Source organism: Taudactylus pleione, unplaced genomic scaffold (genome assembly GCF_031769625.1).
Source record: "Taudactylus pleione unplaced genomic scaffold, aTauple2 ptg000386l, whole genome shotgun sequence".
In the NCBI taxonomy this organism is placed as follows: Eukaryota; Metazoa; Chordata; class Amphibia; order Anura; family Myobatrachidae; genus Taudactylus; species Taudactylus pleione.
Genome location: NW_028284787.1, coordinates 13941458 through 13957419, shown reverse-complemented (window position 1 = coordinate 13957419; position 15962 = coordinate 13941458). Strand labels below are relative to the sequence as shown.

General features: G+C 44.8%; 1 protein-coding gene across 7 annotated transcripts in view; it reads left to right on the top strand.

Moving 5' to 3' along the window:
• Positions 1 to 15962, top strand: part of CTNND2 (catenin delta 2) — a 708944-nt gene that overhangs the window by 570357 nt on the left and 122625 nt on the right. For all 7 annotated transcript variants that reach the window (XM_088445725.1, XM_088445723.1, XM_088445721.1 and 4 more), the window contains 2 exons: positions 7139 to 7349; positions 12874 to 12958. In XM_088445725.1, coding sequence (XP_088301851.1) covers positions 7139 to 7349; positions 12874 to 12958 — 296 coding nt within the window. The remainder of the gene's footprint in view (positions 1 to 7138; positions 7350 to 12873; positions 12959 to 15962) is intronic.

Sequence of the window (15962 nt, the reverse complement as noted above, 5' to 3'; positions counted from 1 at the left end):
GAGCGGTGCCTGCATTGACACCAAGGAGTTCAAACTTTGTCTCATCAGACCAGAGAATTTTGTTTATCATGGTCTGAGTCCTTCAGGTGCATTGGCAAACTCCAGGCAGGCTGCCATGTGCTTTTTACTAAGGAGTGGCTTCCACCTGACCACTCTACCATACAGGCCTGATTGGTGGATTGCTGCAGAGATAGTTGACCTTCTGGAAGGTTCTCCTCTCTCCACAGAGGAATGCTGTAGCTCTGACTAGGGCCCTTCTCCCTCGATCGCGCAGTTTAGACGGCCAGCCACTCTAGGAAGAGTCCTGGTGGTTCCGAACTTCCATTTACGGATGATGGAGGCCATTTGAACCTGCAAAGCAGCAGATATTTTTCTGTACCCTTCCCCAGATTTGTGCTTCGAGACAATCCTGTCTCGGAGGTCTACAGACAATTCCTTGGACCTCATGCTTGGTTTGTACTCTGACATGCACTGTCAAGTGTGGGACCTTATATAGACAGGTGTATGTCTTTCAAAATTATGTCCAGTCAACTGATTTTACCACAGGTGGACTATAAATTAAGCTGAAGGATGATCCTACAGGATCAGGATGCACCTGAGCTAAATTTTGAGCTTCATGGCATAGGCTGTGAATACTTATGTACATGTGATTTATTAGTTGTTTTTTTTATTAAATTTGCACAAATTGGCACAAAGGAATTACCTCTGCGATATCAAATATAATAAATTTTTCAACATGTAGTAGTACGAAGATGGTTCAATAAATAAGGTAACAAGACCTCTCATTGCTTAAATTCATTTAACACATACATATAGGTGTAATCAATAGTATGGCCTTGGTATAGATTCATTTTCCCCCTTACTTGTATAAGCATTTGGTCCAACGGAAGACCAACGCTTTTATCCCAGCATAAAAGAAATCAAGAGCATGAAGCCAGGACCTGAGAGCTCCCTGAACTTCGCCGTCAGTAGCGAATCTCTTTCCACCCAGTTGCTTCTTTAATGGACCAAAGAGATGTAAATCACTCGGTGCCAGGTCAAGGCTGTAGGGAGGACAGTCCATTATCTCCCAGTGGTAGCACTGTAACAACTCATGCGTGTGGCCTGCAGTTATCATGCAGCAATATGACGCCTGTCCACAGCAACCAGGGCCGTATCTATAATGGGTGCAGGGTGTGCGGTGCACACCAGCCCCCCGGGTTCAGGGGGGGCCCGTACCGCACACCCTGCCCCCATATTATTTATAACTTACCTCTCCAAAGTCCCGCCCCATGTGTCAGCACTGTACAAAAAGCAGGAAAAATGGCCGCTGCGGCCATTTTTTCTGCGTTTTGCGCAGCGCATTAGACTCCGGGCACACTCTAGTGCCCAGAGTCTACTAATGTTCTGGTGGCCGGCCAGCCGCGTCAGTAGGCTGCTGGCCGCCGGGGAGAGAGGAGGGGGCCCAGGATGGGTGATGCACACGGGCACCCTCCTCTCTAAAGACGCCCCTGACAGCAACCCAGGTAATTTTCAATGAATTCGACTAATTTCACTCTGCAACGGCTCAATGTATCACAATAGGAGACAGCATTCACACTATAACCCTTGAGGCCCTATTTACTACAATCCGTATTTAAAATGCAGTTGTAGTGTGATATTTCCGATTAAGGGCCTTATTTATTTAGTTCTAAAACTCATTGTGTATGATACTTGTGCAACAGCCAATCAGCTCCTAACTGTCATCTGCTTGAAAAATGACAGTCGGGAGCTGACGGCTGGAGCACCATTTATCATATGCAACAAGTTTTATCACTCGTTGTGAGTGATAAAACTTGGTGATAAATAAGGCCCTAGGGGCCTGATTCAGACCCGCTCGCGAGCGCTGAGCGCTCGCAAGCGGGTCGATAGCGCCCTAGTGCGCATGCGCACGACGGAGGGAGCTCCGTTGTGCGCATGCGCGAGACTCGCATAGCGACGGCCAGCCGTCGCTATGGGTCTTGCACCAAAGGGGGCGTGCTGTCGATGATGAGTGACAGCACGCCCCCTTTGGTGGGCGTGCCGGGGGCGTTGCTGCCCAGACGGAGGCGTTCCCATGGGAACGCCTACCGTCTGGGTCTGGCCCCACTGACATCACTAGTAATGTCAGTGGGAGTGCTTTTGGCTCTGACAGAGCCAAAAGCACTCCTGGGCTTGCGGCAGCGAGACCCTACCTCAGGGTCTCGTCGCAAGCCCGATGGTCGCGATGGTCTTGACCATCGCGACCATCTTTTTGGCCGCTCGCATAAGCTGTGGGTGGTCACCCACAGTTATGCGAGCGGCCAGGAGGCCGCTCCAATTTTAGGTAGGAGGGCCCTGATTCAGAGCGAGCGCTCTTGTCAGAGCGTCCGGCTCTGAATCAGGCCCTAAATTCGAATTGCGAATGTAGGAAATATCACAGGGATTTGCTCGCGATAAAGCTCTGTCCCTGCGAATCTCCTCCGCACACTTCTCCCTATATTTTTTTGAAAAAATACAGGGAGAATGTCTGCGCATGCGCCGTCACCATCTACCCCAACCCCCTCACGACTGCCCGCGGTAACCCCCGTGCGCTCCCCCCCTGTGACCCCCCAGCTTACACTTACCTCCGGTGATCGGTGCTCCGGTGATGTACTCTGGGACTCCGGTCTAGCTGGTCTCCTGGCTTCTGCACTGTGACCCCGGTCAGCTGTTCTGTGAATCAGCTGACTAGGGTCACAGGGCAGGAGCCCGAAGACCAGCTGCCCGGAGCCATAGAGGACATCACCGGAGCACAGATCTCTGGTCATTGTATGCAGATAATTTTTACTTTTTTTTTGCAGTGATCAGCTTTTGGTCTAATTAAACCACACAGCTGATCACAGGGACCGGCTCCTGGCTCTGCTCTGCCTGTTAGAGCAGAGCAGGAGTCGGGGAACTGGGAGAATCCCCGGATAACGCCATCTCCAGGTGGCGTTATCACAGGGCTTCACCCAGTATATTTTCTTTTTAGTTTATCTGGTCAGATCACATTACCCATTACAATTATGGGAAATGCGATCTGCTTTCTAAATATATGTGATAATTAGGGTTTGGAGTAGAATTTTACGAATTGTACTCCAATTGCTCTTTAGTAAATTTATGTGATACTAAAATAAGGTGAAATGGGTGTGAAAACACCCTTTTTACTTTATTTTAGTAAAAATATTGTTAATAAATAGGCCCCTTGGAGAGGAAATCAACAAGAAACATGGGAATGGGTATGAAATACCGCCGGCCGGCGGTTCGATTCTCGTCAGCGGCAGCCCGACAACAGCAGAGTTAGAAGCAGCGGAACCCCGACAGCGCTGGAAACCCGATCGTGGATAGGTGAGTATATAGTAACCTAACCCCTTAACCCTAACCCTCCTTAGGGGTGCCTAACCCTAACTTCCCCCCCAAGTGCCTAACCCTAATCCCCCCTCTAAGTGCCTAATCCTAAACACCCCCTTCCCTGCTGCCTAAACCTAAGTCCCCCGGGGAGGGGTGCCTAACCCTAAGTCCCCCCCGGGGGTCCTAACCCTCCCTTCCCCTAGCCTAACCCTAACCCTCCCGGGGGTGTGCCTAGCCCTAAGTCCCCCCCGGTAGCCCTAAACCTAACCCTCCCCCCCGCGGCTGTCCGCTCGCGGCGTCTGGCATCACTACGATCGGGATGCCGGGTGCCGGTCTCCCAGCGTCGGGGAAATGCGGGCGTCTACATCTAGACGCCCGGCATTTCACCCTTGCCGGGAAATGACAGTCGGGAAGCCGGCTGCCGGTATTTGGGCAGTCGGCTTCCCGATTGCTTCCCGAAACATGCCCTTGTGGTCCCAAAACACAGTTGCCATGACCTTCTTTGCTGATGGAGTTATTTTGAATATCTTTTGAATGTGGGGATGATGCGTGTTTCCATGTCATGGATGCTTGCTTCGTCTCCGGTGTCACATGATGCACCTATGTTTCATCACCTGTAACAATATGCTGCAGGAGCTGCACTCCCTCCTCATGGTACCGCGTCAAGTGCACGAGAGACAATACCATCCTATTAGTTTTTTGAACTTCTGTGAGTTGCTTTGTAATCCAGCGTGAACATTTTTTTCTGTACCCCAGTTGCTCATGAACGATGTTGTGCACAGTACCCACTGAGAGGTTCAGTTCGTCAGCAATATCACTAACTTGAATGCGTCTGTCCTAAATCAGACCTTCAATGCAGCACAAATTGTCATATGTGGTGGACATGCTTGGTTGGCAAGATCACTGCTCATCTTGAATGTCTCCTCTGCCGTTATCAAAGGCAGTGCACCAAACCCACACCTATTTCCGTGACACGACGTTAACACCGTACACCTGGACAAGTTGTAGTTGAATGTCAGCTGCTGATGTCCCCTTTAGAAACAGAAATCTGATCACACTACGCACCTCAATGTTTGACCATGTTTTTGCCAGCCCCGCCATCTGATGGTGGGACGATATGACTGATATGAAGCTCAGACTGATGGCCGTGAGGAGAAGCAATTAGGGAGGCCAATCCCAGGCCATTTTTCCAATTCTTGGATTCAGGATTGAAAGCCTCAATCCCGGGATTCCCGGGATCCTAGGATTGAGTTGGGTACTGGCAGACAGCAGCCATAAGGACTGTCCCTCAGTCCTTATCCCCCCCCCTGTCCCTCAGTCCTTATCTCTCTTCCCCCCTCAGTCCTTATATCTCTCTAGTCCCCTTCCCCATTCCCCCGAGTGCTGGCCTCTGCTTGTGTGCTTCTCTCCCTGCGGCTGCCTGGGCTGGCTCCCTCTGTGATGATACCTACAGCCGCCTCACCAAGGAGGACAGTCCTCCTCTACTTAGGTTTAAGCGTGGTGCGGGCGGGCAGGTAGGTGGGTGCAGCTGTCGTCAGGGGCAGCCGGGCATCGTCTGAGCCATCTGCTGCAGGTGCGCACCGCTGCCCGCCCCCCCAAAAAAAGCGCATGCACTCACTAATCCCGAAATCCCGGGATTGAAAGCTCCAATACCTAGATTTAAATCCCGATGATTTTAGGCTAAAATCTCGGGATTCCGCCAATCCTGGCCCCTCTAGAAGCACCTGTCTACCTGCTCTGGCCTGGTGGGAAATTAGAATGAAATAGAGAACATTGCACACATAGGAGGTCTTGTTATCTTATTGAACCACCTTCGTACATTGTACAATAGTCTATTATATATTGACAGATACAGGAAACTTTTCTTGGAGTCTGATGCTTTTGTAATACTATTTGAATACTATTTGTAATATTGTCATCACATATTCACCTTTCATATTCCTCTTTCTAATGGTGCTAATAGTGATACCTTTGAGCAATATTTGCCAAAAGATGAGCTTATCCTAATAATTATTGGTAAGAAAAGACTTCTGAGATAGTGGATGATGCAAGGTAAAATCTGTTCAGCCGTGTCTTGACTAGACCTTACTGTAGGTGCTGTTATCGAAACTGGGGCCCAGCTGCAACAGTATATTGGCTGAAAAGACTTTTACATCTTGAAGTTTTTTTTTTTCTATAACAGAGCTAATGAACTTAGGGGGTGATTCAGCAAGGATCGCAATTGCAAAGCTGCATGCTTTGCAATTACGTCCTTGCTATTATGCAAATGCAGCAGGAGGTGTATGACACCCCCTGCTGCATTTGCGATCCCAGCACTGCGACTAAAGTCGCAGGCTGGGATGACCATCACCATCGGTGATCGATGGTCGCTATGGTGGACCAGCTGAATAAGCCTCAGCTTACTCAGACTGGTCGGCTTACGAACCCAGGACACTGGGTTTGCAACTCCCGGAAAACTGGGCTAACACGCTCCTATTTCTGGGAACAGCAGCCGACCACGCCCCCACACCACCCCTTAAATGCCTCTGCCTGTCAATCAGGAAGAGGCATAGAAGGGTCTGCGTGTGACTACGTAGGACCCATTCTGCACACTTGCAGAATGGGTCCTGCGCACGTGCAGATTCCTGATAATCGGGATTCTGCGATCAACAATGCACTTGCGTGCACTGCTAAATCAGGCCCTTAGTTATGCTGTGTGGCCAATCAAGTAGTATGCCCCTCAGAAAGAGTACTGTTTCCCAAGTTGAGAATATCTTTGTGTTAATATACCTGGAATAGCATTATAATTATTTATATAAACACATATATTTGTTAGTATACTCTAGGAACATTATTTAACCATGGTCAGTCATGATCATTCTAATGTCTATACGTTTGAGGATTTAAGAATTGCTACATTTTTATTTTAGACATTTTTTGTATATATTATTATAATTATGCAAACTTAGAAGTAGTTGGAAAAGCATGCAATAACCAATACAGGAAATTTTAAAGGACTGGAATAGGAGCTTTGTGGCATCTTGTAAGGGTAAAGTAAAAAATGGCAAGGCAGTAGTGATACTAAGGGCCTGATTCAGAGCTGCTCGCTGTTTGCCCACCCACAACAGCCTCCTTGATAATTCGGAGACTGTATTAAACCAATATTTTAGTGCCAACTAACATTTTCATCAGTACCTACACACTGGGCTTGCTTTTGCAAACACTATATCCATTGCTTGCCCTCCATCCTACGATTTATTTTCTCATTTATTTGTAATTATGCAGTTTGTCCCTTATATGACCTGATGAGCTCCTGGAGACTCATTGTTATCACAGTAGTTGTTGATAAATCAGGGCAAAAGAAAAAAAACTGTTGCAAAATTGATGCAATATTTAAATAAAATTGTACTTTTTTGCCTACTGAGATTTCTGCCACCCTTTCCAGATTCTGGAGATAATAAAAGGAGATGATAGAAATATGTATTTTTCGCAATAAATTCATGTTCCAAAAAAGCTCAGGTTTCCAAAATGTGAAATAGAAAATGTGCATATATACTGTAGTTCAGTGTTTGGGGTGGTTATATTTTTTTTATTTTTGTCCAGTGCCCATTTGCATTACTCTACACCAATATTTATCAGTTTCTTCACTTGTATCATCAAACTTAAACATTGCACTTCTCTGCTTATGATCCACTACAGTCGTGTATTATTGTATCCTAATACAGTAATAGAATCTTAAAGCACCAGTCACCAAAGAGAATTGTATTTTAATATATATATATATATTTTTTGTTTTTGTTTACTAACTTAGGCAAATATGCTATGCGAGACCTGGTGCACCGTCTTCCTGGGGGAAACAACTGCAACAACTTAACTAGCAAGACTATGTCTGATGACACTGTTACTGCTATCTGCTGCACACTTCATGAAGTTATAACTAAGAACATGGAGAATGCTAAAGCCCTACGAGATGCAGGAGGCATTGAAAAATTAGTTGGCATTTCAAAGAGCAAAGGAGACAAGTATGCAAAACTATAATGTGACACCTTTATCAAATTCTTACATTTGTAATACATAAACAATTTGGTGGCAGCTCTATGCATTATACATAAGGGACACATACTGTAAATTATTGCAGGTTGATATCACTGGTTAATAAAAAATAATAATTGTTTTTTGTTTCCTTAATGCATTTGTTTATTCCTTATTGTTTCTCATGTTGAGTTCAAAGATAACTAGAAATAGAAAATCTAATAGAAAATATATTTGCTAAAGTACTAAAAATACCCACTCTACCTTATATAGTAAAGGTTAAAGCACATGAACCTACAAAGGTGCAAATAAAGAGAATCTATGCATACTTTTAATAATAATATTATTATTACAATTATGTTAAATTGTAAAACAAACAATTATATTCTAGAAATATTTGGTAGTTTTTAAAGACAGTCTAATGCTGCCCATCCATTTAACGATGCGGGGGACGACGGCATGATTACGACGCCTTCGTCTCCAGCGTTCAGACGTTCAGTGTATGCAGATCACTCATCCCCGAACATGGCAACCTGACGGCGGTCAGGTTACATATATACTAAGGCTAATCATACATTTTAACTGTCATATTCTTATTTATCATATTAAAATTAGTCAAAATTTACTGATTTAATTGCCGTAACATTTTGGCTGTGGACTAACGTATAGATCTCTTAAGTTAGTGCCCCATCCCATGGAGCATTTTAGTTGGGGTCCTCCTCTGCAAACTACATCATTACCTGATTCAAGTTTTTGAGAGCTGGGAGAGCAGAAACAATTCAAAGCTGAAAGCCTGAGCAGTTAATGAGTGAGAAGATAGTCCAGTAAAGATGTGTCATCATACAGTTGCGCCAAACCCCCAGATTCCGGGTAACTCGGCCATGCCTTGTCTTTCTCGCTCATAATGTGCATATTATTCACATAAATAAAACAACTGGAAGCGACAAAATTACATTGCTAGATTATACTGATCAATTTGATGTGTGACAATTGTACATCTACTGTATGTGCAAATGAGTGTGAATCTGTATATGCAGTGCTAAGATACCTGCCACAGCTTTTTCTCAAGCCAACAGACACCAAACTGCATTGAATAATTGAGAATATACCTCACTGGTCTTTGGCATATGGTCATGGGAGCCCGAGGGTGGTGGTGGGGGATACTCTTTACCCGGGCTATTTGAAGGGGCCCGGCGGGGGCCTGGGTCAGTTGCACATTGCGTAAGACTGTACGGAGATTAAAAAAGTTAATGAGACACTATGTAGTATCTACACAATAAACTGGAGCTTAGAGAAGCTGACTACAGCCAATTGGGGCTCACTGAGGGAGACTAACGCTGACTAGGGCCAACAGAGGCTGACCAAAGAAACCTGTGATCTACAAGACTATGCAAAATTAACTGTGGTTTATAGAAACTTAGCAAAGCCACTTTTTAACCACATAATCTATATTATGCCATTGGCTAATTTCAGGAGAGAACACTTGTGTGTGGAAGCTACAGATGTGTCCACATACATCTTACTTCCTTGTGTGTTAAACAGCCCTTCTAGTTGCGCCATGCCATGGCGTAAATCTGTAGCGCCAAGCATCTATTTGTGCAACTTTAGACCTTCAAATGTGTATTATACGCAACGCGATGCGAATAGGATGCACAGGCAGCCTCTGCTGTTTAAACGGAGGTAAAATGTATGTAGACACATCTGTATCAGAACCACACTATACAGTAGCTGACTAAACTGAGTGGATAGTAAGTTTTATATAAGGGTGTTGCATTAGGCAGTATGATTGTGATGTGTAAGTGGATGATGCTGTCATTGTTATTAGTAACAAGGTAAAGCTCCCATCTTCTATAGCTGACATTGTGGTGGATCATTACAGTGTTACTGAATCCAAGTAAAGTCTACAGAGGCTGTCCAAAGCCAACTATGGTCTACAGAAAAAAAAAAAATGACATCTACAAAGGGTTCACAGGGCTCATGGAATCCACCAGTTTCCACAGTGGCACTCAGATACTTAAGTCTGGAGCATGGTAAGACTTACAATAAGGTGGCTAGTACATGTTATAGCTTCATATTTTGTAGCAGGGATATGTAAACTATTTTTGGACTAGTTTATAGCAGGAATTGTAACCTGGTGGCTGGGGTAAGGCAGTATTTTCAGTATGGTGCCGACTGTGTTAATATGCTCTCCAATCCAGTGGTAAGTGTATTGGAAGCTTCAGTATGGTGGATAATGTATAGCAGTCTTTCACCGGTATGACTAGTATATGGAAGACCTCTAATATGTTGGTCATTGTAAGGCAAGTGTATGGCAGGGTTTTCAATGTGGTTGCTTGTGTATGGCATAGTTTTTATTGTAGAGGCTAGTGTGTGTCATAGATTTTAGTCTTCTAACTAGTGCAATACAGGACCTTGAAATGGATTTAGAATATGTAGCTATTGTGTAGCTTTCTGTCTAATTGCTAGTGTTTGACAGTTCTTTCTATGTGGTGACTATTTATGGCATATAATGATCAAACCTCTATTGTTTTGTGTATTGTGAGGCTCTCAGTCAGGAGTCCTGTATATGTCAGGGCTTTCAGTCTTGTTGTAACTGTAATACATCTCTCCAATCTGGTGGCTAGCACATGGTAAGACTTTCAAACTAATGCCTAGTGAATGATAGGACTTTCAATAAGGTGGCTAGTGTACGCAAGGACTTCATACTTGTTGTTGTGTACAGTAGTCTTTATATACAGTAAGTAGTGTATGGTGAGGTTTTTAAGTGAGTTGCTGATGTATGGAGGAACTTTCTATTTTATAGTAAGCCAATATTTTCAATCTGTAGGCTAATTTATGGCAGGACCTTAAATCGTAGTGTATGGTAAAACTTTGATTCTGATGATATTGTAGAACTGCCAATTTGGTGGCTAATGCATGGCAAGGCTTTGTAACATGTACAGTAGCTGCTGTATGGCAGGATTTACAATCTGATCTCTGCTGTGTTATAGGACTTTTAAAATGATGACTAGTGTATAGCAAAGCACCAATCCCATGACTAATGACTATAGTGAGCTTTGAATCTGTTGGCTAATACACTGTGGGCCATATTCAATTTGGAGCAAAAAGCCGTTATTGGCTATACTTTATTGCCATTGATGTCATTTTCGCATTTTTCACTTTTCCCCGTATTCGATATCCCCGACTTTTTGCCGGTGCAGAAAGTCAGAGGTTCGAACCCAGCGATAAAGTATCATCAATGAATAGGTGGCGAGAACAAGTGCAAAATTGGGGTTTTGGGGTGCATACTTCCAAAAACCAGCCTGCACCTCTTGGACAGTCCTCCAAAGATATTCTGTGTCAAAAAATTTTAAAAAAGGACCACAGGACACCCAAAAAAAGGTACTTTCATTTTGGGGGAAAAATAAAAGTTGGGGGACAAATTTCTAAACAAGCAAAAGTATGCCCCAGGTGTTTTTTTGATTGCAGGTGGTTGCGGCAGGTGGATTTTTCACAATTTTTAAAACTTCACATTAGCCACATTAAAAATGCTAGTGACCATTTTCTTGTACCCCAAATTTGATGGGACAACTTATTTTTCCCCAAAAAAGTTGCTAAATGCTATTCTTCACCACTTTCCCAAAAACGCTATACAGCACCTGTTGAGACCATTTAAAGACCCCACATACCTTTAGCAGGGCTAATTGTGGATACCCATAGTGATCCCCCATGTCAGAGCATCCCGTTTTCGACAAATTCTAATTTAATACGGGGAATAGCGGGGACGAGCGCGATAACTTTTGACTGCTAAAAAATACGGCAACTGACTTTTCGCTCCAGATTGAATATGCCCCTGTATGGCAGAGCCATTTCATGGTTACATATGTTATACTCGGTTTACATTTAGGTTGAAAAAATAATTTGATTTCACCAAATACAAACATCATGCAACATTATTAGGCACAGTATAGTAAATGCTGTAACAGATTAAATATCATTTTGTGAAGACACTGTTACATATGTTACATGTCTTGGAATGATCCAACAGTATTTAAATGGGGTTAACAAACCTCCAATCTGATGATGATTATATGACAAGGCTTTCAGTGTTGTGAGCATTCCTTTGATTGCTGTATCTGGTATATGGCAAGATGTCCAATATGGAGTCAAGGATCTGCTGCAACCTCCATTCTTCTGACTAGTGTAAAGCAAGTTATCAATGTGGTGGTTAATGTGTGTCAGGACCTCCAAACTTGGTGTTATATTGTCTAGTGTATTGCAGTACTTCGAATCTACAGGGTAGTGTATGGCAATTTTTAAACTAATGTTTATATAATTGTTCTTTCAGTATAGGGTATGACAGACCAACAGAGGCAGCTTACAAGAGGAGGTTGCCCATGTGAGTCTACTGCGCATCCACAGGTCTCTGGGGACATGGCTCAGGCACCATGTTCCCGGTTATTTTTATTCTACTTATGCACAAATATCCAAGAAAATGGCTGCAACGCCATTTTCCCATTGATTTGTGCCACGCTGCTGCCACTGCCGATGCAAGACTCCAGGGAGGTAAGTATAAGACATTGGTACAGGGTGTACGGTGTGGGCTTCCCTGGACCCAGGGGCCTGTGTGCACCTGCCAGCGCCGTAACAGGATGGCAGTGCGCTCTGTGCTGCACTGCCGCCCCTCTCGCTAACCCCCCCCACCCCCTCCTCCCCGTAAGCACATACCTTTTCTTCCAGCGGAAGGGTAGAGGTCGGGGGTTTCTTTGGCGTTGCTCTGTGAGGGCCACGTAGCACTCCAGGAGGTCTCTTCCTGCAGACCTCCGGACCGGGCAGATTACAGCCGGCGACCTTGGAGGATTCCGCCCTGTGCAGAAGCATCCGTCGCACCACCCTCACTGCGGCCCTGACACCTGCACCCATGATAGATAAGCCACTGCAGGTCAACCAATCAATATTTATATGTCATGCTTAGTTTTTGTTTATTTATAGAGCAAGTCTTGATTGTATAAAAAGTAATTTTAGTGTTAAGCCGCATACACACTAGACGATTTTGATGAACTATTTGAATGACAATGATATTTCAAAACCTCCAGAGTGTATGTATGCGCGCTCCTGTGGGTCATTTACGTTATCCCCAGTCGGCTGCACATGCAGCCCAATCTGGGGTTATCGTGAGTGATGCCATGCTGGTGAATGCAGCATGGCCCCACTCCCCCCTCCCCGCCGCCTTTTGTCGTTGGTCGGCATCAACAAGTGCGTATACACTTGCCGGGCCCGCCGCTGACTTTGTTACTGCATACACACATCATCTAGTATGGGGCATTGATTGTTAGCATCTCAAAATATGTATTACTGCAATCTGACCCACAGTGTAAAAAAAGTAGTAATATTATATTAATAGTAGTAAAAAGTTTCATATGATAATCTGAAGATTTAAAATAGGAATCCCATTACATAATATATATTTGCATCAATTTATCTCATTAAAATTTGTCCTCTAACATTGCTTTTTTTTTCCATACTTTAAAACAGGCATTCGCCGAAAGTAGTGAAGGCAGCATCTCAAGTCCTTAATAGCATGTGGCAGTACAGAGATCTCAGAAGTCTTTACAAAAAGGTAGGCTTGCAGACCTTTTGTGCCTATTCTATACAGTGTGTAGATATTAGGGGTGTGCACCGGCCACTTTTTGTGTTTTGGTTTTGGATCTAGATCTTTCATCGTGTTTTGGATCTAGATTGGTTTTGCCAAAACCACCCTTCCGTGTTTTGGGTTCTGGGTTTTGTGTTTTGGATCTGTATTTTTTTTTTAAAAAAGCATAAAAACAGCTAAAATCACAGAATTTGTGGGTTTTTCTGCTCCTATGCTATTATTAACCTCAATAACCTTAATTTCCACTCATTTCCAGTCTATTCTGAACACCTCACACCTCACAATAGTGTTTTTATGTCCAAAAGGTTGCACCGAGGTAGCTGGATGACTATGCTAAGCGACACGAGTGGGCGGCACAAACACGTGGCCCATTTAGGAGTGAACACTGCAGTGGCAGACAGGATGGCAGTTTGAAAAACTAGGCCCCAAACAGTACATAATGCAAAGCAAAAAAAGAGGTGCAAGATGTAATTGTCCTTGGGCCCTCCCACCCACCCTTATGTTGTATAAACTGCACATGCACACTTTAACAAACCAATCATTTGAGCGCCAGGGTCTGCCACACGACTGTGGCTGAAATGATTGGTTCGTTTGGGCCCCCACAAAACAAGCTGGCAATTAATCTGTCCCTGCACAAACTGGCTCTACGGAGGCAAGATGTCGTCCTCATCCTCCTCATCCACCGATTCCTCACCCTCTTCAGTGTTGTGTACATCCTCATCCTCACAGAGTATTCATTCGTCCCCGCTGGAATCCACCACCACAGGTGCCTCTGTACGTTCTGGAGGCTGGTCTCCCTGGAAGAGTTGATAATTCATTTTTATGAACATCATCTTCTCCACATTTTGTGGAAGCAACCTCCTACGCCTTTCGCTGACAAGGTTCCCGGCTGCACTAAACGCTCTTTCAGAGTACACACTGGAGGGGGGGGGGACTCAGGTAAAATAGAGCCAATTTGTACAGGGGCCTCCAAATTGCCTCTTTTTCCTGCCAGTACAGGTACGGACTGTCTGACATGCCTACTTGGATGCTGTCACCGATGTAATCCTTTAACAGACAGACTCACGCTTGTCACTGCTGCTTTGAGGATGCAGGTGCAGCTACAGCCCACACAATTCACAAAGACAGAAAAAAAAGAAAAATTTGTTATTCTTTGTGGAGCGCACTTTGAGGGTTACACCACCCTTTAACAGACAGACGCACGCTTGTCACTGCTGCTTTGAGGATGCAGGTGCAGCTACAGCCCACACAATTCACAAAGACAGAAAAAAAAGGAGAATTTTTTATTTTTTGTGGTGCGCACTTTGAGGGTTACACCACCCTTTACCGGACTAGCCAGCCGGCCCTTTACTTATGGGACACAGGCGCACGCTTGGCGCTGCTCCTTTGTTGATGCACGTGCAGCCACAGTGCACACAATTCACAAACACATCAAATATTTTTTTATTTGGTTTGGAGTGCACTTTGGGGGTTACAGCACCCTTTAACGGTCGAGCCAGCTGGCCCTTTACCTATGACACAGGCGCACGCTTGGCGCTACTTTGTTGATGCACGTGCAGCCACAGTGCACACAATTCACAAACACAGAAAATATTTTTTTATTTGGTTTGGAGTGCACTTTGGGGGTTACAGCACCCTTTAATGGTCAAGCCAGCCGGCCCTTTACTTATGACACAGGCGCACGCTTGGCGCTACTTTGTTGATGCACGTGCGGCTACTGCGCACACAATTCACAAACACAGAAAAAAAATATTTTTTTTTGCACTTCGGGGGAGCACCCCTGATGGACAGAGCACCCCCTGGACAACACTACAGCACCCCTTTAGGACTGGGACACTGCACAGGACTTTGGAGTGGACACAGCCCCTATGGACAACTGACTGCACAACACAGTACAGCCAGGCCCTATGGACTTTGGAGGAGTGGACACAGCCCCTATGGATAACAGCAGCACAGCACAACACAGCCAGCCCCTATGGACTTTGGAGGAGTGGACACAGCCCCTATGGACAACAGCAGCACAGCGCAGCACAACACTGCACTACACTACACTACACAGCCCAGCCAGCCCTAACTCCCACCCTCCCTCTTCACTGTCCACAGCCGAGTGAGAAAATGGCGCCGACGCGGGTACCCTATATAGAATCCAAAACCTGCAAGACCCGGAAGGCGGGATGATGACGTTTTGCCTCGATTTCAGGTCCGAGTCAGGCGGGAAAAGTCAAGCCTGGCTCGGATCGGCCTCGGATTAGGGGGGCTCGGGGGGGTTCGGATTTCAGAAATCCGAACCCGCTCACCCCTAGTAGATATATATATGTATACATACACATATATATATATATACTATATATATATATATATATATATACGGTTTCTTGCAAAAGTATTCACCCCCCTTGGCTTTTTAGATTTATTGTTACATTACAACCTGTAATTTTTTTTTTATCTGAATTTTGTGTGATATATCTGCACAAAATAGTCTAATTTGGTGAAGTCCCAGTTGTGTGAAATCTAAGTGTCACATGATCTGTCAGTATAAACACAACTTTTCTGAAAGGCCCCAGAGGCTACAACACCACTAAGCAAGAGGCATCACACCATGAAGACCAAGGAGCTCTCCAAACAAGTCAGGGACAAAGTTGTTGAGAAGTACAATTCTGGGTTGGGTTATAAAAAAATATCCAAATCTTTGATGATCCCCCGACGCACCATCAAACCCATCATCATCAAATGGAAAGAACATGGTACCACAACTAACCTGCCAAGAGAGGGCCGCCCACCAAAACTCACAGACCGGGCAAGGAGGGCATTAATCAGAGAGACAGGAAAGAGATCAAAGGTAACCCTGAAGGAGCTGCAGAGTTCCACAGCAGAGACTGGTGTATCTGTGCATGTGACCACAATAAGCCGTACACTCCATAGAGCTGGGCTTTATCGAAGAGTGACCAGAAAAAAGCCATTACTTAGTGAT